General features: G+C 45.2%; 1 protein-coding gene across 2 annotated transcripts in view; it reads left to right on the forward strand.

Moving 5' to 3' along the window:
• The window catches only part of TARBP1 (TAR (HIV-1) RNA binding protein 1), a 90,835-nt gene that overhangs the window by 43,830 nt on the left and 22,860 nt on the right, over positions 1–24,145 (forward strand). For both annotated transcript variants that reach the window (XM_032841142.1, XM_032841143.1), the window contains exons 13-22: positions 3,497–3,594; positions 7,055–7,216; positions 8,259–8,446; positions 8,845–9,106; positions 9,197–9,385; positions 10,673–10,863; positions 11,043–11,114; positions 12,739–12,859; positions 19,050–19,160; positions 21,450–21,599. In XM_032841142.1, the coding sequence (XP_032697033.1) occupies positions 3,497–3,594; positions 7,055–7,216; positions 8,259–8,446; positions 8,845–9,106; positions 9,197–9,385; positions 10,673–10,863; positions 11,043–11,114; positions 12,739–12,859; positions 19,050–19,160; positions 21,450–21,599 (1,544 nt within the window). The remainder of the gene's footprint in view (positions 1–3,496; positions 3,595–7,054; positions 7,217–8,258; positions 8,447–8,844; positions 9,107–9,196; positions 9,386–10,672; positions 10,864–11,042; positions 11,115–12,738; positions 12,860–19,049; positions 19,161–21,449; positions 21,600–24,145) is intronic.

Below are 24,145 nucleotides of genomic sequence, written 5' to 3' on the forward strand. Positions count from 1 at the left end.
CAAAAAAAAAAAAAAAAAAAAAAAGAAAAAAGAAAACCAATAATGAAAAAATATAAAAAGGAAAAAAAAAATATATATATATATATATATTAGATAAACTAGTTAAAAAACGTTAAAAAAGAAAAGGGTAAAAGTTAAAAAAATTTAGCAGAAGAAGAGAAAAAAAAATTGAAAAAGAAAAAAATATTAAATTAACTGCAAGGCTAAAGAATCATGGGGAGAAAGCCATGAGTTCCGTGCTTTGCTTTCTCCTCCTCTGGAATTCCGCTGCTCTCCTTGGTATTGAAACTGCACTCCTTGGTAGGTGAACTTGGTCCTGGCTGGGTTTCTTGTTGATCTTCTGGGGGAGGGGCCTGTTGTAGTGATTCTCAAGCGTCTTTGCCCCAGGCGGAGTTGCACCGCCCTTACCAGGGGCCGGGCTGAGTAATCCGCTCGGGTTCGCTTTCGGGAGCTTTTGTTCCCTGAGCGCTTTCCGTAGAGTCCGGAGGACGGGAACGAAGATGGCGGCCGCCCAGTCTCTGGCCCGGAGGAGCCGAGAGCCCGGGGCCCCACTCCTCAGTGCGCCCTCAGAGAACAGCGCCCAATTGCTCCCGTCACCCTGGCCTCCGGCCGCGCTCCGAGCTGACCGAGCCTGCGACCGGTTCAAGGTAAACCCGAGCTGAGAGTCACTCCTCGGCTCTGTCTCTGTAGCCGGCTTCCCCGTTCTAATACCTGCGAGCTCTGCGACACTCAGACACCCCGATCCTTCTGTGACTCTGCGGGACCTGAGGCCACACTGGCCCCGCGTGGGCTTCACCCCGGTTCAGCCTCTGGAGCGATGTCCCTCAGTGGAACAGACTTTTAAAAGTCCCGATTTTGTTCTCCGTTGCTCCGCCGCTTGCCGGGAGCCGGCCCCTCCCCCCGCGGTCTATCTTCCTGTCGTTTTGGATTCACTTCTCCGCCAGTCCTACCTTTCAGAAAGTGGTTGATTTTCTGTTTCTAGAATTGCTGTTCTTCTTCTCTTCGATCTCCCGTTGGATTTGTAGGTGTTTGCAATCTCTAGATAAGCTATCTAGCTGATCTCCCGATACCTGAAGTAGTCTCAGCTGCTACTTCTCCGCCATCTTGACTCCTCCCTCTCACTTTGTTTTGATTAGAGTTTGCATAGTAGTATTTCCTAGCTTTTTATTTTTATTCTATTTAGCTTGTTGTTATTTGAAGCAAATTTCTGATAGCATAACTGGGTCATGATTTTTTGCTATTTGCATTTAATATAATTATGTATATGTTTTGATTCCAGTCTTTTTTTTTTTAATTCTATTTATTCCCTTTGTTTTTCATTTCTGTCTTTCCTTCTCTTGGCTTGCTTTGGGCAGTTTGAACATTATTTTGTATTCCATTTTCTTTAAATAAAGATTTATTTACTTATTTTTCAGAGAGAGAGAGAGACAGAGATCACAAGTAGGCAGAGAGGCAGGCGTCGGGTGGGAGGCGGACAGGATCCCTGCTGAGCAGAGAGCCCGATGCGGGGCTCGATCCCAGGACCCTTAGATCATGACCCGAGCCAAAGGCAGAGGCCCAACCCACTGAGCCACCCAGGAGCCCCAACTGTATTCCATTTTAATTTACCTATTGTGTTTTTTACTAAATATCTAATACTCTGTGTGTGTGTGTGTGTGTGTGTGTGTGTGTGTGCGATTGCTTTAGGGACCACAGTATGCACACCTAACTTTTCAATCTGTTTAGAATTAATGTTTTACCACTTGAAATGAACGTAGAAACTTTACCACGGTATGGACTCCTTTGCCCAAACCTTTACCCCCCTGTATTATACTTGTCATATCTACGTTTGTTGAAAACTACCAGACAGTGTTACAATTTTTGCTTTCAACCATCAAAGAGATTTTAAAAATCACAAGAGAAGAACCTGTTGTATTTCCCTAGATGTTTGCAGTTTCTTTTGCTTTTCTTTCATCCCTGACGTCCCCTGTTTTCCTGGGGCACCTATGCCTTTTGTTTGAAGAGCAGCTTTTACCATTTCTTTTGGAACAGGTTTGCTGACAGTGAATTTTCTTAGTTTTCCTTCATCTGAGAATGTCTTTATTTCACCTGAGGATTATTTTCACTGGATATAAAATTCTGGTTTGACGGGTCTTTTCTTTCAGCAATGTAAACATATTCCATTCGCTTCTGGCTGCCGTGGTTTCTCATTAGAATTGTGTAGTCATTCACTGTGTTCTCTACCTACGTGATGTGCTGTTTTCCTCTGCTTCCAAGATTGTTTCTTTGTGTTTAGTTTTCAGCGGTTTGGTTACACTATGTTATGCTGCATATAATTTATTTTATTTTGTTGATCTGTTTTTAAGTTCACTGACTCCTTTCCTGCTTCTCCTTTCTGTTGCAGTTTCTATCTGGTGAGTTATTAAAATTTCAGTCCTTATAGTTTTCAGTTACAAAATTCCCACTTGGTTTTTGTGTGTATCTTATGTTTCTTTGCTGAGCCTTTGTTTTCCTGTATGTTCCGAGAGGGTGCGTTGATTGATTGCTGACGCGTTTTTACCATTAGCTGTTTGGAATCAGGTTTTTCTGGGGTCGGCATCATCTCACTGTTGGCGTTGGCCGGCTGTCTTTCCCTTTGTGAGCTAGGAATTTTCTGATGTTCCACGTGCCCAGTTATTTTGGATTGAATCCTAGATATTTTGAATTCTATGTCATGAGACTCTGGGTCATGTTTAAATCCCGTGGAGAAGTTGATTCTCTTGTGTAACAGACGCTCAGCTTAGGGTTAGGCCTTCATCCCCGATGTCCCAGCTCCTGTGCATGTTGCTTCCGCCGTCAGCGTGCGGGGCTGTCTTGACCCACACTACCCGTCATCCCTCAGGGGGCCATCGTGCGGCCTGGGCCGCTGTCTCCCTTTGATCAGTTAGGAAAGTCTTTGGGCTGCTTCCTGCTGGCAGGTCCAGGCATACCAGCTTGCAGGGAGCCCGGTGCTTGACAAACCACGTTCTGGGGCCCTTTTCCCAAGCGTCTGCCCCTCTGGAACCTCTTAAGAGCTCATTGTCTGCTTTTCTGGGGTGCCCCCTTTTCTACTGTCTGATCAGAAAGTTGGGGCCCATTGTGCTGCCCACTTCCATGCTGCCCTGCGCTGGGTGTCAGTCTGCAGAGGGCCGGGACAGATGCACTGCTGTTGGGTGTTATGCTCTCTGAACCTGTCGGCTGCTTTGTACCTTTTAAGGTCTCTGCGTAGATGCTCGGATCTTCTGTCTAGTTTTATAGGGAGAGGCTGGCTTCCCCTGTTCCATTTTAGCCAGAACTAAAACTCCTAAATGATTTTTAAGGTGGATTATAGATTGCCCTATGGTACTAATGACTGTTCATTATTGGGATTCATTTTTGGTAAGTGATTCGTGGCATATGCTTAATAGAGTTGTACTTTTACTAAAAAATCCGGCATATTTTGTACCAGGTAATTTACATTTCTGTCATTTCAGTTACACGCTTTTTCCCCCCCGTACAGATGAGGTGTTCACACTTCTCCAGAGCTTTGCCATGTCTGCTACTGAGAGCGTTTCTGATTTTATCCTCCGACGGCTTACCATGAATGAACTCAGTAGTGTAAGTACTGACGGAGTCACTTTCCCTTCTTCTCATCCGTATTTGAGGGATTACCTACTGGCAGGCACTGTATGAAATTGAGAAAATCAATGTGATACTTTCTGGAGAAGCCGCATTAGGAAGCAGAAAAAACTCTAGTATTCGGAGTCTCCTCGTTCCATTCCTCTGGGTCACACTGAGGTCTTGGGTGAGTCAGGCAGCTTTTCTGAGTCTCAGCTTTCTCGTCCACAAAGTGGAGGTAGTACATGCACTCCGCCAGGGCCGAGAGGTCTGCGGGGTCTGACCTCACTGGAGTGCTTTCGGGCATTCAGGTGTTTGGTCCTGGCGTCCAGACAGTGGGATTTGGCAGGGTTGGGGCGGGACCATGTGTCAGCTCGGGTCTGTTTCTAAAGCTCCGTAAGCAGTTCCGGAACACAGAGTAGATAATAGTCGGTCTGTGGTGAGTGTCCCTTTCTGTCGTCTGCACTCTCCACGTGCTTTGTTCCCTCTAAGACAGCTGAGAACACCCAAAACTAATAGAGCACTGCATGTTAACTGCCCTGGAAGTTTAAAAAAAAAAAAAAGAAAGAATTTTCCTTTTTCTCAAGAATATTTTGAAAATGTGGACTCTTATAGAAAAGCTTATTCTTAATTTTTTTTTTTTTTGGTTGAAATCTCTAGGGGCAAATGTTGAAACTTTAGAATCAGTAGATTGTTAATAAAGTATGAAAATATACTTATTTTAATTTTTATTAGACTACTCCTTAAGTACATGTGTTTGATAGGCTCGTGAGCAGGTGTGAAAATACAAAAAGGCAAGTTCTGTACTGAGCTGTGGTGGTAGGAAGGCAGGAACCTGTGAAGAAACAGTCCTCTGGCGTGGGGAGTGTCAACTGTAACAGCTGTTGATCGTGGCTTTGCTCTACCTACATTTCCAAGAAGTCGTTTAATAAGTAACTCTTCTGGTTTGTTTTGCTTCAACATCACTTTATTATCATCAGTATTATCTTACCTCCTTTTTAGGGAAATTTTCAGACACACACAGAAGAAGTATAATGAACCTCCATATACCCATTATAGAACATAACTGTTTTTGTTTGGAATTTGATGCTAAAAATAGCTTTAAAAAGGGGAAGGGTTCATGTGATTGTGTTTAATAACTGCTCTCAGGGAGGAAAGCCCTGGTTTGTGGTATCTGTCCATTTCCATGGCTGATTTCAAGCTACAGACATGAGGCCCCAGCATTGGGGAGTGACGACGGGCCCTGGTGCTTGCTGCAGGCTACTCTGGGGGCACCTGTCCTCGGCCCCCCAGGGAGCGGCAGCCGCCACACTCTGAACTTGTCTCCCGGCCTCCTTGGGTGCTGCGGAGTGTGGCCTCTGTCCTCTTCCATCTCTCCAGGACCTGACTGTTGCCGGTTTCCTTGCCTCCCGCCCCTTTCCCCCACTTTCTCTCTCATGTTCTCAGCCTTTCCGTGTCTCCTGGATTCTTTTTGTGAGCCCCAAAACAGCTTTGACAGTCCCTTATCTCGATGAACCCACTCTCTTATTCCCTGGGCCCTCCAGCTCCTCATTTCCTTCTCCCTGTAAGCTGAATCTATAAACACACCCCACAGCTCCGTTCTCACCTGGTTTCTGCCTCTGTTCAAGCCTGGAAGTGGCTCTCTCTGAATCTGTCAGTGACTTCTTTGTTATAAACCCGATGGATACTTTTCAAACCGTGGTTTTCTTTTTCTTTTTTTTTTTTCTTTTTTTTTTTTTTTGGTGAGAGAGAGAGAGCTAGAGCGAGAACATGAGCAGGGAGAGGAGCAGAGGCAGGGAAAAGCCGGCTCCCCACTGAGCAGGAAGCCCGATGCAGGACTCGATCCCAGGACCTTGGAATCGTGACCTGAGCCAAAGGCAGATGCTTAACCAACTGAGCCATCCACACGCCCCTCAAACCATGGTTTTTGTGACTCCTCAACCCTACTGGACACACCAGCGCTTTGCCCTCAAAACACCAGCCATCCCGAGTGTCCCTGACACCCTCTTCTCCTGGGGTGGCCCCATCGCTCTGCCATCACCCCCACCTTCCCTTCAAACGTGCATTCTCCACTGGAGAGCCCCAGACAATAGAGCTGTAGAAAGCATGGCCTGGGCCCTTCTTCTTTCCTGTTCTTCCCATGCGAAGCGGTCTCGGCTGTACCCCCAGCTTCAGCTGTGCTGGGGACCCTGTGTCTCTGTCTCCACCATAGGCGTCTCTCCCGAGCTCACCGTCCCATCAGCCGGGTGCTCTTGGACAACTCCAGTTGCATTTCTCACACTGAAGCCATTCAGAACTGACCCCCTTACCGTCCCCTTCTCAGGACTATGCCGCCATCCAGCCTCACGTTTAGGAGTCCTCTCTCGCACTCGATCCTCGCCTGCACTGCTGGCAGTCTTCATCAGGCCCCATGGTCGTTACTCCCTATCTGCGCTGTGTCCTGGCACCTGGCTACGTGCTGAACATGTTGTGGTCGCTCAGTAAACACCGATTAAATGCAGGAGTCATGTGCCTCCTGGTGTCCTGAAAGCCTGTCGAGGATACAGTAGTTGGTTTACTGATGATCCCTGGGGCCACCACTCAAGGCTAGCCTGCTGACCATACTTTGTCTCAGGTCTTTGAAAAACCCCATAGTGGGTGGCTATTACCCTCCCTGTTTTGTGGATGAGGGATCTGAGGCCTGCAGAGGCTGGGTCACAGAGCTGGTGAGTGGTAGCGCTGGACTGAACCCCATGTCAAGTCCAACTCACAAAGACCTGTGTTTAATTCCGTCTCTCCCACTTACCAGCTCTGAGATGCTGGCTGAGCTGTTGAACCTCTCCCAAACTTAGTCGTTGTCTTAGGAAAATAGGGCCATAACCTTCCTAGTAATAATGGAGGATCGTAACCTGCCTAAAGCAAAGGCAGTTGTCCTTGCTCTCGTTGTTCTTGAGGATATGTTGGCCCTGGGATGTAAGAGTTGGTAGGACATAGTTTCTGACATCCCGGGTCTCGTGGTCAGAGCGTGAGCCGGATGAGTGATCTGACATGTGCTGCCGTTACACTGAATGCAGAGTTGCTGTGTAAGCTCCAAGAAGGGGTCCTTAGCTCTGCATGGGGAGGTCATGGAGGGCTTCTTGGAGGAAATGACTTTTTTTTTTTTTTTTAAAGATTTTATCTATTTATTTGACAGACAGCGATCACAAGTAGGCAGAGAGGCAGGCAGAGAGAGAGGAAGGAAAGCAGGCTCCCTGTTGAGCAGAAAGCCCGATGTGGGGTTCATTCCCAGGACCCTGGGATCATGACCTGAGCTGAAGGCAGCAGCTTAACCCACTGAGCCACCCAGGTGCCCCGGGAATGACTTTTTCTCTCAATTCTTATTTTAGTACTTTTAAATAAGGTTATTTATTTCCTATCTAAACTCTCATAGTTCAGTAAAAATGACAGACCCTGCGTGTTAAGTGTTATTGTTTGCCTTTAGGTTTCGGATCTGGATCGTTGCCGTTTATACCTGATGGTATTAACTGAGCTTATAAATATCCATTTGAAGGTTGGGTGGAAAAGAGGCAACCCCATTTGGAGAGTTATTTCTCCTCTGAAAAATGCATCCATCCGGCATCTTCAAGAGATATACAGTGGACAGGTAATCCTTTATTCAAGATGTGTAGTTACGTTGAATAAGGCATACCTAGAATACAGATTGGATTTATTAACATTCTGATATGAAAAGCATCAGCTGAAATTTAAGATAGTATTCTTTGTTCATAATAGTTGAAGATTTGGACTCCTATGGGTATATGACAAAGGTATGGTGACTTAGGTCTTAAAACTGTTCAGATACAGTTAGTGGATTTGCACTGAACTGAGTCTTTGCCCAAATACCAGTAAGGGACACTTTAACATGTCTAAATACATGTATGACACCTGACATACCTGTGATATGTGACATATAACACATATGCAATATATAACACATGGTGTGTATTAATACATCCAGCAACCCATATCCTTGACCATCTACCTTGTTGTCTACCCTGGTCTTCTGCTGCCTCTTCTCTTCTCCCTCTCCTCCCTGCAGTGCCATTGTGCTGCAGTGTGTCCCCAGCCAGACTGTCGTAAGTGCAGAGCCGGGGCGCAGCCTCGTCCTTGAGGCTCGTGAGGGCTCCGAGCTGCTGGGCTCTGGTCACTTCTCCAGACACGGCGTACAGGTGGCAAAGGAGTTATATACGTGATGCCTGAGCCTCGTTTGTTTTTTCTTAACAAAACTTCACCAAATAGTTAAGGCTCATCCATAGAAATGCATCCAAATGTGCATGTGAGCAAGAAAACTGCTGAGAGGTATGGCTTCCCGTACACGTGGAGGTCCAGTAGGCAGCTGCTGTGTCACAGACCACTTCTAGGAGCGCACCGCCCCACTGACGTGATCAGACGGTCTTCTTAGTCGGAACGGCTGAATTTTTATTGCCCCTTTAAACTTGTTCACTGCCACGTGAGGTGGTGATGCTGATGGTCTTGGAGTATTGGGTTTCCTTTTGTTGCCTCTGACATTCGGTAGCAGGCAGGGAGAGGGGAAGGCGGGCGGGAGAGGGGAAGGCGGGCAGGAGGCATCCTTCGCCAGGGCACTCGGGTCCCCACGGTTAAGACTGGCTCGCATGAAGTAAGAGACTGGTGTGTTGCCCCCCCAGGAGCCGACCCTTGCCGGGCAGATCCAGAGGGTCGTTAGCATGGCTGCCTTGGCCACCGTGTGTGAGGCCGTTGACCAGAAGCCGGAACTGCAGCTCGACTCCCTGGAGCCGGGACCCACGGAAAGGTTCCTCGCCTCCCTCCCGCTCAATCACACACTGCAGAAGCCGCACCCAGAGGAGCACAGCAGGTGTGTCCGCCCCGGCGGGCCGCGCACGTGGGAACGGCACCTGTTTGCCAATGTTTAAAATTTTATTTTTGTTTTCGTCGTTGAGATGATGAGTGACTGCCTGGTCGTGTTCACAGGGTGTTGGGAAGTTGAAGATGATAATGTACTCCAGCATCTCTGTTGCTGGACAGCCGCGGACGTTACTGCGTGCGGTTCTCAGTTAACCACTTACGGGGAAGGGAAGTGCCTACATTCAGAGTAGTTAGGAAGTTGAGATCGTGTGGTCTCCTTGCTTTTTGTGGGACAGGATCTTAAAGAGCGACTGTGACTTTTTTCCTTGTAAGGATCGTTACTCCGTGCACAGGGAACTGAGCCCGACTTCAAGGAGCAAGGGATGGTGACCTTCTGTTTTGTTTCAGTTTTTCTGAAGACTCAGCAGCTTCCCAAGGATGGGGGAAAGTAGTCGCACAATATATTCATGATCAGTGGGTCTGCCTCTCTTTCTTGTTGAGAAAATACCCCACCCTTATACCGTTGTCGGAGGGTGACATTCCAGATCCCGTCCTGCCTGCTGTTCAGATGCCGGCGAGGACCCTGCAGTCCGCGCTGGGAGCCCTCACAGTCCTGCCTTCAGACCAAGTCTTGCCTGTGTTCCACTGCATGAGAGTTCTGGTTCCCAAGGTACGTTTCGGTGAGACGGGAACTGAGGAGTAACTGTAGGACCAGAGATCAGTTTCTGAAATGAAGTCATTCTTTCATATTTCCTTCCAGCTTTTGACCTCCTCTGAATCACTCTGTGTAGAGTCTATTGACATGGCTTGGAAGATTATATCTGCTTTAAGCAACACTCAGCTGATATTCTGGTCTAATTTAAAAGCTTTTATTCAGTTTGTTTTTGATACCAAAGTTCTTACCATCGCTGCAGAAATCAAGGGCCAGGCGTATTTCAAGATAAAAGAGGTAACTTTTTTTCACAATGGGGTAAAATGTAAATTTGCCATCTTATCATCTGTAAGTGTGCGATTCAGTAGAGTTGAGAATGTTCATATTGTTGTAACAGGTCTCCAGAACTAAATTAACTTGAACTAAAACTCCATCCCCATTAAACAACTCCCCTTGCCCCCCTCCCACAGCCCCTGGTAATCACGATTCTCTTTCTGTTTCTATGAATTTGCTTGAGATTAAAAGGAGATCACTTTTTGTTTCCTTTTTAATTTGTGTGACCTGTAGCACACGGGGAAGAAGAGAGTTACATTTGTAATTATGTATTAGATTTGTTATTGTGTATTCATTCTTTAAGTCCACAAATACTTTGAACCTTCTTCAGGGTTGTGAATGACAACAAGCTCTGTCTGATGGGTGAGCAGCCGGGGGGCCACACGGACTCATTGGATTCATATGATGCTTAAGCATTTTAAAATTAATTGCCAATTTTTAAAAATTGGGAAAGTTGCAAGCGAATCTGTATTTTCCCCTTCTCTCGGAATGTTGGAGAATTGGATGCCCTGGCCACCTGCTGGCCGTTCTTCGGAACTTCCTGTCTAGAGAGGGCATGCCCCTCCTACTTCCTCGCTCAAGGGCAGTAGGTCCTTGACTCCCGGATACCAAAGGCAGATGGCAGGTGCCATTTGACCCCCACATTTGTGCTGTTGCTTTTCTTGTATAGAGAAACATTTCTCCGAACATAACCTTATCAAAAGGTCCTCCTGGTTCCTGGTGGCGTTTACATTTAAACCACTGATAGTAGGGAGCCTGACGTGGTGGATGGCGTCATGGCTAGGAATTCTGTATACCTCATTACCCAAAGGGAGAATGGAAGGTAGAGTCCTTTTACTGCGCCGCTGACCCTGTGCACAGGGCACACGAGAGACCCGGGGTCTTGGCTGCCTCGGGGAAGGCAGGGGCGGTGGAGAGCACGGGCAAAATGCAGAGAGGACTGAAAATGTCAAGGGGGAATGTTTTTCCTCCCTTTCATTCTATTTGGGCAGTCGTTTCTCCTGCAAAGTCCTGGAGGGATATCACTATCAGTAAAATTTTATTTAGTTTTATTATTGAGAAATGGATAATTAGCATTCTGTGCTTATTGATCATCTCACAAAATTTTAACAATCAAGATTTTTAATTTTTTATACTATGTGGTTATGTCGAAATTGTCATTTGAAGCCATTCAAGTAAGTTTTCAGCAACATTTCTTTTTCCTTAACTAAATGGGCCAAAGAATAAAATGACCATTGTACTTCATTCCAGATTATGTACAAGATGATTGAAATGTCTGCTATAAAAACTGGAGTCTTCAATACACTGATAAGTTATTGCTGCAAATCTTGGATAGTTTCTGCTTCAGATGTGTCCCAAGTGTCTTTGTCAAGTGCTAAAAATTATAGCGAACTTATCCTCGAGGCTTGTATATTTGGAACTGTGTTTAGGCGTGATCAAAGGTAAAAATGCCATTATTTCAACCTGTCCTAATTCATATTAAGTATCTACTCAGTAGAATCAGGTCTTTATTTTTACGCTTTCAATTAGAAGCATATAAAATGTTAATTAATTTTAAGTTTGGGGCTTTAATTTTTTCCCATCTAAAACCTGTTCTTTGTCAAATATTTTTTATGGGAAGACTTATTCAGGATGTGCAGACCTACATAGAAAATCTTGGACACGATTGTGCAGCAAACACGGTTATTGAAAAGTAAGTATGGTAGATTTTCCATATCTTGATATAAATGGAATATTCAGAATTTAACTTCAGATGAGAGATGTCCTATATTTGTTTAAATTTAATAAATGTTTACTTGTTATCTCTATAAGATATTGAAAGAACCTTCAAAAAGCATGTTAGAAATCCTATTCCCCTGCTAATATTTGATATAAAACTCCTTGCTAAAATTTGATAACCTTAAATAATTCCTTAAAGATAAAGAAAGTGAGAAGAAATTCTAACCGGACATTGGAAGATTTTTTTTCTTTTTTACATTGTTACTATCTTCTTGATGGGAATAAGTGAAAATTTTCTGGGGGAAAAAGTTTTGGTGCCAAGTCCAGTATAAATAAGAGAATGACAGGGGCACCTGGGTGGCTCAGTCGGTTATGCGTCTGCCTTCCTATCAGGTCATGATCCCAGGGTCCTGGGATCGAGTCCCACATCAGGCTCCCTGCTCAGCAAAGAGTCTGCTTCTCCCTCTCCCTCTGCTACTCCCCTTCATGCTGTCTACCCCTCTTACTCTCTCTCCCCACTGTCAAGTAAATAAAATCTTTAAAAAGAAAAAAAGATATTGGGGAACATAAAACCCCATTCTTCTCTTTCATTTAGGTGGGGGCTGAGGGTCAGCACATACACGTCATTCTTTCGGGGGTGTCACAGTTCACCACTCGACAAGTCAGTATACCACACACAGAAGCAAAATTACCCCTACCATGCTTTTAAAGGTTCTTTTAGAATCTTACGTTAATGTTTTCATTTCTAGGATAAGACTGTTCTTATGTAACCTCTAAATTAATTTTTTTGGAGCTTATCAAGTAGCTAGTTTTCATTTTATTTTTCCATGTAATTTTTAAAAATTTGTGTGTTTAGATGTTTATAAAAAATATTTAAATGATAATTCTATATAGCTATCACAGTGTTAATCTGAGAGTCATAGTTATGTTTTAAATCATTTGCCACTGTTCATTAACTTTATACATTTTTCATTGTTAACTGTTTTGATTTTTTGTTTTCTTGGCAGTTTTAGTATAGCAATAAAAGTGAACATTTTTAATTGATGGTTCCAAAATACTTTGATTTCTACTAGACACACGTTTTGTTGTTAGACTGTTATTCACATTTTAGCAGCTGGCGTGAACTTTGGAAATACTAAGTTTCACTGAATTGATCTTCACACATTTGGACACAGAGCATACTAGGAGGCTCAGAGCCGGTGGTGCTCCCAGGTCTGCCCTGCACCTGGAGAAGGTGCGGGTGTCTCGCACAGTATAGACCTCAGGTGACAGGTGTCTGTGCTCTTCTGTACAGAATTGTTCCTGAGCTACGATCATTGTTGCCTACAGAGAAGCACTCACTGGCCTGGGTCGGGTAGTGTGTACACTGTTCTGCCAGAAGTACAGGGGAATTTGCTCCGACTCTGTACAGGCTCTCCTTTTAAGATATTCTTTTGTTATCCTCTGTCATCCTGAATTGAAAAAGTACTATCATTAAGGAGGGAGCTGCTTTTAAGTTTTGAAATCTTTGGAGGGTTTTGATATTTTGAAACAAATGCTTGACATATTTTTCTGTTTTGAAAATGTATTAACATAGTTTGTCATTTTACATTTTTTAGTACTAAAAGAGAAGACCACTATGTGAGAATTTGTGCTGTCAAATTCCTGTGTTTATTACATGGCTCAAATATGTCTCATAAGTTGTTAATGGAAGATCTTGCAATCAAGCTATTAGATAAAGTAAATATGCCTTATTTTACTTTGTTTCTGTGCAACTAACAAGTCAGAATCCAACATTTGCTCTGTATGTTGACACACTATGTAATCTAAACATATTTTTTAAAAGATTTATTTGACAGAGAGAGAGCGCAAGTGGAGAGGAGAGGGAGAAGCAGGCCTCCCACTGAACAGGGAGCCTGATGTGGGGCTCAATCCCAGGACTATGGGATCCTGACCTGAGCCGAAGGTAGATGCTTTACCAAGTGAGCCACCCAGGACCCTAAACAGTTTTTATCAGGAAGAAACATGAGGTTTATGTTCCCTAGTTTTAGTTAAGTTTTGGTTAGTGATAATCCAACTCGTTTGATTTTAGAGAAGAATGTTTTCCCTCTGCTATCTAAGCTTTGCTCGGTGTATATCCTAGGGCCAGTCAAAAGCAGTTGTGTTTAGAGTGATCTATCCATACATTATTTTGTGTAAGAAATGGAATAAAAAGACATAGGAAGTGGCATAATGTAAAGAATTGATTTTTTTTTTTTTTTTTTTTTTTTTTTTTTGTCTACCAAATCATTTATAAATCTGGGGAGAAGCTAGGAAATGATAAAGTCAAATACATTGCTCTCTTCTGAATTTGAAGCTGGGACAGGAAGAGTTCTGGTCTACTTTCTCACCTCTGGGCTCCACTGGGAAGTAACTGATGACCATAGGCCCCACTTAAGCCACTTGTATTGAAATAACAGTGTTGATCATGCATTTGTTTTCTGAAGGTAGCAGATCAGCTTCAGTTATAAACAATCTGGGAAGTTTTTTGTTTTTTTTGTTTTTCTTGTTTTTAATGTAAAAATCCCCCCGCCTTTTGTATCATTGGAGTCAGGGAAAAAACGTGTCAGGAAATAGTGCTTATGGATTCCCTAAGGATGAATGCTAGAACACAAAGATGTATTATAGTGAATATTGATGCATGATACAAAATATAAGAGTGTTTGGAAACAAAGTAAAGCAGAATAAGGAGGGAGAGCTATTTAGAGGGTGAGGGAGGGCCTCTTTAACCGGTGCCATTGAGTGCACCGCCAGTGAGGTTGGAGAATGTCCGGGAAGGCAGGTGTCCCCAGGCAAATGAGGTGCTGTCTGGAGGTGTGGAGGGACATGAGGCTGCCCGTTGGCCCTGAGATTTGGCAAGAAGGCTGTGTGTAGTCACCTCGACAAAGACCTTTTCCGGGGATGGTGAGAATGAGGACCTCAGTGGAAGGGCTGAGAGGAGTGGCTGGGGAGCCAGGGGAGACCATGAATACAGGCTTTACTTGGATGAGAGGGAGTGGCTGGGATGGGTCTGCAGGGGCGTGTTTGTATGTTGAAGGAAGTGTCCAACAGAAGGGAGAAGGGATGGTTTTGGAGAGGCTGGCCGTGGTCACACAGGCGAAACCCTCGAGTAACCACTTCACATCCACTGGGATGCTTGTTGCAGCAAACAGGCTGAAGATAACCAGCATTGGTGAACACTGAAGTCATTATGCTAGGTGAGAAGACAGACATCCTCGAGAGCCACACGGTGTGTGGTTTGCAGGAAGTGTCCAGGGTAGGCAAACCTGTAGAGATCGAATAGATGCGTGCTTCTGGGTCAGGGGCAAGGCAAGATCGGGATGTGATTGCACAGGGTTTCTTTTCAGAGTATGGGAATGTTCTGGAATAGATAGTGGTGACGCTTGCACAGCTCTGTGAATATACCAAACCCGCTGAATGGGACACTTTGAAATGGTGATTTTTAGGCTACGTGAATTGTATTTTTTTAAAAAATCTTTGAATAGTCTAGATTGGCTCCAGTGTCCAATAGAAGTTCTGGCTTTCATTAGGAGATGGAAAGGCAAAGACAGAAAAGTTATGTATTAGACACGGGCTCAGGCCAAGCAGGTGTTTTTAGAAGGTGAAGAAAATCGAGTGAAGCAACTAATAAAAGGGTAATTTGAAAATAAGAAAAATGAAAAAAAAAAAGAAAGAAAAATGAAAGAATAATCATAGAGAAAATGGAAGAGGGTCTCATCCAGAGTGGATGGGCCGGTTCACTGTAGCCAGGAGTGACCTCATCCTCTGAGCTAGAAAAGAGCAAGGTGGGTGGTGGCGAGTTGGTGTGAGGGAGGGATCACCGGGGACCCTTGTGTTCTGAGCCAGGAAGCAGGGTTGTTTCTAGAGGGAAGAGGCAGGAACATGGTTGGCATTGAAGACCGAGGGGAAGGTTGAAGTTGTAGCAGCGATCTCAGTTGGAATTATATCGGGTAGTGCTTGAAGTCATTCTTTCCCACCGTAGTGCAGAAGCTGTGGGGGTGGGGATTACACATTGCTGTGTCACGGCTTCAATGCTGTGTGTCTGACGTGTCACCTTGGACGTTCTGTTTTGAGTCCATGGGTGGACAGCGTGAACCAGGAGGAGGTGGAGATGGTGGCCAGCTGGAGCGACCTTCAAGGACCTCCAGGCGCATGGGGTCTTCCCCACTCTCTGTTCTTTAGGTTTTAGTGAGGCCCGGGGTGGAGGGGTAGGTTTTTGTTTGCTTTTTACTGGAAACTTGCAAAGAGTTTATAAAAGTAACTTTAAAAGGGATCCATTCCTGGCCCGGCCTCAACAGCTACCAGCGACGGACAACCTTGTGGGGTCCACCTCTGACATTCCCCCCAACCCACATTATTTTGAAGCCAATCCCAACGTCACTTTCATCTATAAATATTTCAGTAGGTATCTCAAAAAGATAAGAATTATTTTGTCCACCATAACTACAATACAATTTTCACACCTGAATTTGTAATTCCTTCATATTATCAAATATCCCATGAGTGTTTAAGTTTACCTGATTATTTTACATTTTTTTCAGTTTCTTTGTTTGAAATGTGACCCAGATAAGGTCCATTCTCTGCCATTGGCTGGTTGAGATGTCCCTAAGTTCTCTTAATCTACAGACTCCCCTCATTCGTTTTAAACCGGAAATGTATTTTTCGGAGAAATGTTTTCATCTTAGGGACTTCCTCAGTCTGGATTTTACTGTTGGAATTTCCGTGGTGCCCTTTAAGATGTTTCTCTGATCCCCGATTTTAGACAAGATGGTATTGAGATCTAGAGCCTTGATCAGAGGTAGGTTTGCTTTTCCTTTTTGGAGACAGAGGTAGGGCAAAAGTGTCCATCCATCAGGAAGTGTAGAAGATTTGGCTGTCTCTGAGGAATTGCCTCATTCTGTTAATTCTGTGGGAGCAGCAGAAGGGCGGTACTCTAATTCTCGTATTCTTTTTTCATTTATTAGCTGAAACTCGTCTGTACCCAAATATGATGTATTTAGATACCCCGGGATATGTTTCCTGTAGGGAAAGACAGGATCAGTGTTTGCTGCTTTTCCTGTTATTTTTCAGTTTTCAAAATAATGAATTGGCTTCCTAGTGTCCTCCAGTTTCTTCTGAAGGTGATCAGTGGTAGTTCTGTTTTTCATTTTTTTTAAGGTTAAACGTATGTGTTTCAGTCCATTGTAGTTAATATTAGTGTTTGAATTATCCCGGTTTCAGGCAGGTGGAAGAGAAGATCTGAGAACATGACTTGCTGTTGGGCATCATTGTGGAATTGCCCAGGAATGGGCAGTTGGAATATATTTAGGAAAGTCCTGGAAGTCACTTGTGCTCAGTGATGAATGTGGACAAGACTCTGGAGGGAGACCGAGAATGGAGATTTAGGAAGCACCAATACTTGAAGTATATTGGTAGCAAAAAGAACCAGAGGAAGATCAGGAGAAAGAGGTTTGAGAAGCGAGGCTAGACCCAGAATCGGATGGTGCTGGGCTGGTGTTGCTCTGGGCCATCACTTAGATCCCTGGAGAGTCTTATCTGTGAAAATTCAGCAGCAGAGCCTCTATGAATTTGTCCACAATGATAAAGCTTGATCTCAGAGCCTGCTCTGGCTCCCTCCCCCGCAAGCTGTGTCTCGGTGGCTGTTGGCGGTGGTGTCCACTGTGGCCGAGAGCAGGTTGGGCGTGGGGGGCAGGAGCTGGGGGGCATTTCTGGGTTTTCAGCAGCACGTCGGGGTCCGGCCAGTGCCCAGTAGAGCGAAGGGGCAGCAGAAGTGCAAGGGAAGAGTGGGACTTCTTAAAAACTGATCTGATGGATATCCGAAAGGGACGTAGGACCTTCCCCCCATAGGGGAAGATGGAGGTTAAGACAGAAGGTTGAATCAGGGAGGTTGAAGGAAGATTGTTGAAGTAGGGAGGATCGTGCGGCCAGAGTAAGAGACTGGACAGGGTTAAAGCCGTGAGAGGAATAGTCAAGATTTCAGACTCTCCTTGTGGAAAGAGGAAAGGGACGAGACCAAGAAGAGCAAAGTGATTGGCAGAGTAGCTCGTTCTTTCTTGAGTGTAGTTGACACACACGCTCCGTTGGCTTGAGGTGTCCAACACAGTGGTTTGACAGCTCACCACGGCGTAGCTGCCATCTGTCCCCTTACCTCGCTGTCCTAGTTCACTGAGTGTGTTCCCCAGGGCTCTGCTTTATAACCTGGGGCTTGCTCCTTCCCTAACTGGAGGCCTGCACCTCCCTCCCCTTCATCCCTTTCTCCCGTCCTCCCGGCCCTCCCCTCTGTATCGATGGTTCTGATTCTGCTTTGTTTGCCTGTTCACTTTTTTTTTTTAGATTCCATTTATGAGTGGAATCTTATTCTTAACTTCCGTTCTCTGGACCGGCAGCTGCAGTGTCACCCAGGAATGTGTTGGAAATGCAGGTTCCTGGGCCCCCTCCCAAATTCTCCTGGATCAGAAACTCTGGGAGGGGGGCCAGCAGTCTGTTTTAATGAGCCCGCAAGGTGATTCTGAGCACTACTGAGTCGGAGACCCCTGGTCTAGGGCGGTGAGGGCCAGCTAAAGCTAGAATGCGTGCTTTTAATGAAGTCCGTGGGGGCCCCGTGGTTTTTCTTCAGCAGTCTTGACAGCTTGAAAGGAGGATCCGATTCTTTAAGACCACTGGGTTGATTCAGAAGAAGGGAATTTGCAACTGGGTTGGAGGCTGCAGTGAAAAGGATGGAAAGTGCTCTGGACGAGACCGTGGAGAACATTCTTGGGGCGCAGGTTGGGTCTGTGAGGTGGATAGACAGGTAGAGAGAAGATCTTTCTGAACAAGAGAGCACAGTGGGTAGAACAAGTAAGAGGACAGTGGATTTTGAGCCGCAGAGGGGTGAGGACAGTGACTCCGCTGAGGCCCCGAGGGCGGGGGACCGGGGTGCGGACGCTTCCCGTGCCTGCTGCCCTCGTGAGGATCCCGTTGGTGGCTGCATCGAGCCTGAGAACACCCGAAACACTTGTGTCAAAAGAAAATATCCCCGAAGAAATAAACGGAAGAGAGGAGGTTGTGAGACTTGAATCATGGTGAGGCGTCATTAAAACCGACATTAATTTAGCTGTTGTAAAATCTTACACACACGGAAGTGCCTAGAATGGGAGCACAGAAGAAAGATCACAGAATTTCCCAGGTAATGAGGACTGTCCACATTAGGTGACAGCGGTTTTGGAGATGGTGGACAACCTACTCTTCTGCCTTTAGGAACTTTGAATATGATACGCCCTGTGGTGCTATCATAACTTAGCAGCTAAGCGCTAGCAGTTAGAGAACACAAGTCAGCCTGGCAGTTGGCCGAGTTTAGAGGGGACAGACCATCACCGGCGAGAGAGGGAGCTCTGCTGCTGGGGAGGGCTCTGTGCTGCGGTTGTCTACGTCTGGTGAAGGTGCTGATCGCAGTGTTTCCCACGCTCCTGCCTGAGTGGGCTTGACCTCGGACTGACATCACTGACACCTTTTCTGGGACACATGGGCAGTGAGTGAGACATGCCCACGTTGGTGCCTTGCAAAAGCTGTCCCATTTCTCATCTCTTCTCGCCCTGGTGACCCCGTGCCTCCACCTGAAGTGGCCACCAAGATAGAGACCAACATTTTCAAATCTTTTTTGTACTGAATACAGTTTTATGTTTCCTGCTCTAATTTTAAAAGCAGAGTAGATAAAAGCAACTGAATTCATTGTTTTGAAAGGACAATCCATGCTTATAAGAACGTGTCTCTCTTATCCTGGGTTCTGTCTTTGGGAGAGTAATAAGCTCCTGTACTCGGCTTAAAGCTTTTAAATCTGCGGTTGTCATTGGTTTTGCTTTCACGGATCACAGATCCCATAGGTAATTCAGTGCCGCTTCTCTCCCCACCCCAGGATGAGTCGGTGTCCAAATCCAGGACTCGGTACTACGTGAACTCCCAGCAGCACCGGCTGAAGAACCGGGTGTGGCAGACGCTGCTGGTGCTTTTCCCCAGCTTTGATCAGGTACGACCTTGACTCTGCTGCTCCCTCCGAGCACCGTGCTTTCTACGGAAGAAACGAGCAGAAACTGGCACGTGCTGTCCTAAAACTGAGAACGTTATCTGCTTAAAATGTATACCTTTGCTCTTAAAATTGAAGTTATCTAGGAGTGTTTTTTAAGTAGAAAGAACCCTAAGGCAATTAGGTGTTGCAGGAATAAATTGGAAACTGGTTTACAGGGCACCACTTAATATTTTTTTTCTTCTTTTCTTTGTTCTTTAACGTAAGTAACATTTTAGCTGTGCAATGTCTAGTGTGCCATTCGGTTAAAATACCCACACATGAGCTGCTCATTTTGCACAGCTGAGTTATTTCAGAGTGCTTTTGTTTGGATGAGGTTGTCATTTCCCGTAGCTGATTGTGCCCCCTTAACTTTGTGAGTACTGTGGGCATATGAACCCTCTAAGCCAAGGCCGAGATCTTGATCTCTTAGAACTGGGTCTTTGCCCAGAGTTCCCTTTTCTCTTCCCTGAGGAGGCAAGGAACAGGGGAATGGACTGATTTCTCTAACCAAGTTTGCTTAATATTCCTGGTAAGAAAATAGATCGTTATGTGAGTTTCACACAATTTTAAAAAGCATGTTTGACGAAAAACATTTCCCTCGTGGACTTCAGTCTCTTGCTATCCTCCCCTCCTAAACTCTTTTAAATGTTTCAGAGAATTTTAAAAACATATCAAACTCCTTTTTAATACAATTTACGAGGCCTTGTATCTGTAAGAAACAGTTCAATAACTGCAAGTGCAGAAGTATAACCAGATCAGTTGTTTCGGCAAACGTAAGAAGAAGTGGCTGAACGCACTCTTCCTGGGGAGGAGTGTTCCTGCGCGTGTGCGGCTGCTGGTTTTCGTCAGAGGCCTCGTCATGCTATCTGGTTTTTTAAATCCTGCACATGTCACACTCAGACTCTGAAATGCATTTGAAAGCAATGCTTTAGGGACGTTTGGCTCGATTACTGACAGCACGTTTTGTCCTGGACTGGGGAGCCCCTGGGGAGAGGGTCGTGTCGGCGGGTGGGGGCCTGTGGCAGCGGCAGCTTGTCGGGAAGTTGAGCACCAGCTTGTCCGGCCAAGCCACCAGTGCTGAGAACCTTGTCATATCTGGTGTCTGCATTTCCCCTCCATCACGGCCTTTCAAGGCAGGCATGAGTGGTGCTGTTTTGTCCACGGGCCCCGCAGTCAGGGAGCTGGGGCCCTGCCTGTGACCTAACACGGCCCGCGGGGCTGGAGTTGCAAACCGGGCCTCCCTGAGTCCGCGCCACCTCTTACCGTGCTGCCCAGGCCTGTAGGTGAGCTGCTCTGCTCCTTTTCTGCCAGTTAGAAATCGTTAAAAGATAGATTGTTCTTTAAAATAAAGAGTATACATGATACTGTTTTTAGATTTTATGCAAGTAGATATATGTATGTATTTTTACGTGCTACTTGGATATGTTCATTTCCCCAGAACAGGAGCCTGGGGCGAGGGGAGGTGACGTGCGAGTCCCGGGTCTTGGAGGCTGTACGGGCTGGCGACCACCCACTTCTCCCGGGCCTTGCTGGTCTCTTGCGGACTTATGCATCAGTCATTCTTTTTCCAGGTTTAAGCCTGTGACATTCTGGCAGATGCTTGTTAAAATCTGGATTCTGCCACCTCCTAGGTTTTGAGGAAAATACTTAACTTTTCTGAATCTTTCCCCTGTAAAAATACAGAGAGTAATAACCCTCCTCATAGAATTAATGTCCAAGGAAAGTGTAAAGTACTCAGTACCTCATCATTGTATTTCCGTAAACAGATTTTAGGGTTGTTTAGAGAGTTATAGATCTGATAATTACTTACATTAAACTTTAATCTGTCTTGGGGCACCTGGCTGGCTCAGTCAGTCGAGCAGGTGACTCTTGATCTCATGGTTGTGAGTTCAAGCCCCACGTTGGGCATAGAGCTTCCTAAAAAAAAAAAAAAAAAAAAAAAAAAAAAGGCAGCAACAACAAAAAACTAAAACAAAAAGTTAAAAAAAAAAACTTTTAAAAGTTCTAATTAGGAACTGTTTTCAAAAGTTGCTGCAAGACTAGATCTTTATTATTCCCACCAGAAAAAAGAAGTCATTTTGTGACGTGCTAGTGGGGATGCTTTGGTGGGGATCCTGCTGTGATGGAGAATGTATCAGATCAACAGGGTGGTCACCTTAGACTTACACAGTGTCGTATGACGATTTGTAGCTTGATAAAATAAAAGTTATTATCCCTAACCTACCAGTTTATGAACTTTATTTTTCTCAGAATTTCTTGAATAGAATTATTGACAAGATTTTCCAGGCTGGTTTCATCAATAATCAAGCATCCATAAAATATTTCATAGAATGGATTATTATATTGATTCTTCATAAATTTCCTCAATTTCTGCTGAAGTTCTGGGATTGCTTTTCTTATGTAAGTAAAAGAGATTTTTTTGTAATTTTTGGAATTAAAATATTTTGGTTATGCTGGGAGGTTTCATTTTAATAGTTGGTTTTTGATTGCCAGTTGTCCTGTTCCCATGTATTGACTTCCTAAGTTCTGTTCTGCAAGATCTGAGTTAATTTAAAAGGCAGAAATTCCTGGCATTCGTCTTGTGTTATCAGCCTCTATTCCAAGAAAATAAAGATGGAAAGGCTTATGTTAGGAAGTAAGAGGGGCGCCTGGGTGGCTCGGTTGGTTACGTGTTTGACTCTTGATTCCAGCTCAGGTCATGAACACGATCTCAAGCTCCATGTCGGGCCCCACAGTCAGTGTGGCGCCTGCTTGGGATTCTCTCTCTCTCTCCTTGTGTGTGCTCGCTCTCTCTCCCTCTCAAATAAAATAAAAAGAAGAAACGAGTGCCTTCTCTATCCTTATTTACCAAGCAATGTCTTTGCTTGATTTTAGAAATAAGAATGATGACAAACTAAATACAATCTTTATATCTCAGAGAGCTTTTTAGTAGGGAAGTTTCAGACAAGCCCAGGAGAGAGACTCGAAGGGAGCTCAGATCACCAGCTAAGAACCCGTCTCACTTCATCTGTACCCTCATCTGCACCCCTAATTGCCCTCTGCCCAACTTTTCCTATATCCTGAAAATCGTTTTTAAGGAACGGATAAGCGATAGGGTTTACAGTTGCGGCTTCCTGGCAAATGGCGAGGTGTTTGTAAACACATGTTCTGTGTACTTGCCTTGAATGTCTTCTGTTGGTTCCCAAACACACTCTTCCCTTTCTTCACATCAACGACCTTGCCTTCTGCTCGTATGACAATAGAGACCCTTCCTTCCTCCAAGTATCTCCTCTTGAATGTCTTTCTTCCTGTTTGATCGGAAGAAGTTGATGTCTTTGTCCCATCTGTCCTGTGTCCTTACTTGTATTTTCTTTCTTTTTTTTCTTTTTTAAAGATTTTTATTTATTTATTTATTTGACAGATAGAGATCACAAGTAGGCAGAGAGGCAGGCAGAGAGAGAGAGAGAGAGAGGGGGGAGGAAGCAGGCTCCCTGCTGAGCAGAGAGCCCAATGTGGGGCTCGATCCCAGGACCCTGGGATCATGACCCGAGCCGAAGGCAGAGGCTTTAACCCACTGAGCCACCCAGGTGCCCCGTTACTTGTATTTTCTTTTGGGGACTTTACTCTCCGTTCTTTACTCTTCTGTTAACTTTTCCTCTGTCCAGCCATGTCTCAGCGCCGCCACAGCATTTGTGGTGGTTTGCTGACTGCATTCCAGAGACCCTGTGTCTTTGACCAGTGGGAGGTTCAGGGCAGCCCTGAGTCAGGCAAGTCTGTTGGTGCCAGTTTTCCAACAGCATGTGCTCCCCATGTGGCTCTCTGTCACATTTTGGTAGTTCTCACAATATTTCAAACACTTTCATTATTTGTTATGGTGGTCTGTGACCAGTGATTACGATTTGTCAAAAGCTCAGATGATGGTTAGCTTTTCTCATTGCATTCGAGGCATAATTCTGTTGAACACTTAATGGTCTCCTCCAGTCTAGTAAACGTCACTTTCATGTCCATCATAAAGTCGAGAGTCCTTTGACTCACTTTTAATACTCGCTGTTGGGATGGTCCAGAACCAAGCCCACCGTATTTCTGAGGTGTGTCGATATTAAACTTTGCGAGGAGTGGTCTTTGCCTTCCTCTCTTGCTTTACTTAACCCACTATGGTCGCTGGTGAGGATGTCATTGCAGCGACGCACAGCCTTTTTCTTGGTCTTCCCCTTCCTGACGTTTCACGCTGGCAGCTGATGTGGTGCACGCTGCCATGCCCTTCGTGGCCCCCTCCCCGTCAGGTCGATGACGTCCCTGTCCCTCTCACGGGTTCCCTTTCCTTTTCCCAACCCTCATGCTGGGTTTGATCCTAAGACTCATTCTACACTTGTAGTGAGCACAGCACAGCATATAAACTTGTTGTGGTACCACAAACTAGCATCCCTAAAACTAGCGCAACGTTGTGTGTCGGCTGTTCTCAAGTAAGAAAAATTCTAATGAAAAAGAGATCTATCCAAGAATGCCTCTGTCTGTATTATAGTAGACTCACATCTCTATCGGTATGAAAACAAGAAGAATCACCCGTTAGCCCCAGTGCTTCTCTTTCTGCAGTCCCCTTGTTTCAGGGACCCCATCGGGGCTGCCTGCTACCCTGGCCACCAGCCCGGCTTTCACACGCGACCACTGCAAATCCCCACACGCAGCCGAACTGATGAGGGCAGCTTCCCCTGACGCTGGTCTCCTTTCCATTGTCCTTTCTCCCAGTTTCCATGCTTGACATCTGGCTGTCCTGTAAAGCTGCAGCTCCAGCAGCCTCGTGGTAATCCTGAACACCAGATCAGCCTGTTTTTTGTTTTGTTTTGTTTTATAATTTACTTATGAAGACACTGAGGTTCAGAGACAGGTTCAGAGTGATTCATCACAGCGGTAAGAAATGACATTTGTGTCATTCCCACAGCTGTGTTCCTTTTCACTATTCCAAGATT

This window comes from Lontra canadensis, unplaced genomic scaffold (genome assembly GCF_010015895.1).
Source record: "Lontra canadensis isolate GAN:19392208 unplaced genomic scaffold, GSC_riverotter_1.0 scaffold120, whole genome shotgun sequence".
In the NCBI taxonomy this organism is placed as follows: Eukaryota; Metazoa; Chordata; class Mammalia; order Carnivora; family Mustelidae; genus Lontra; species Lontra canadensis.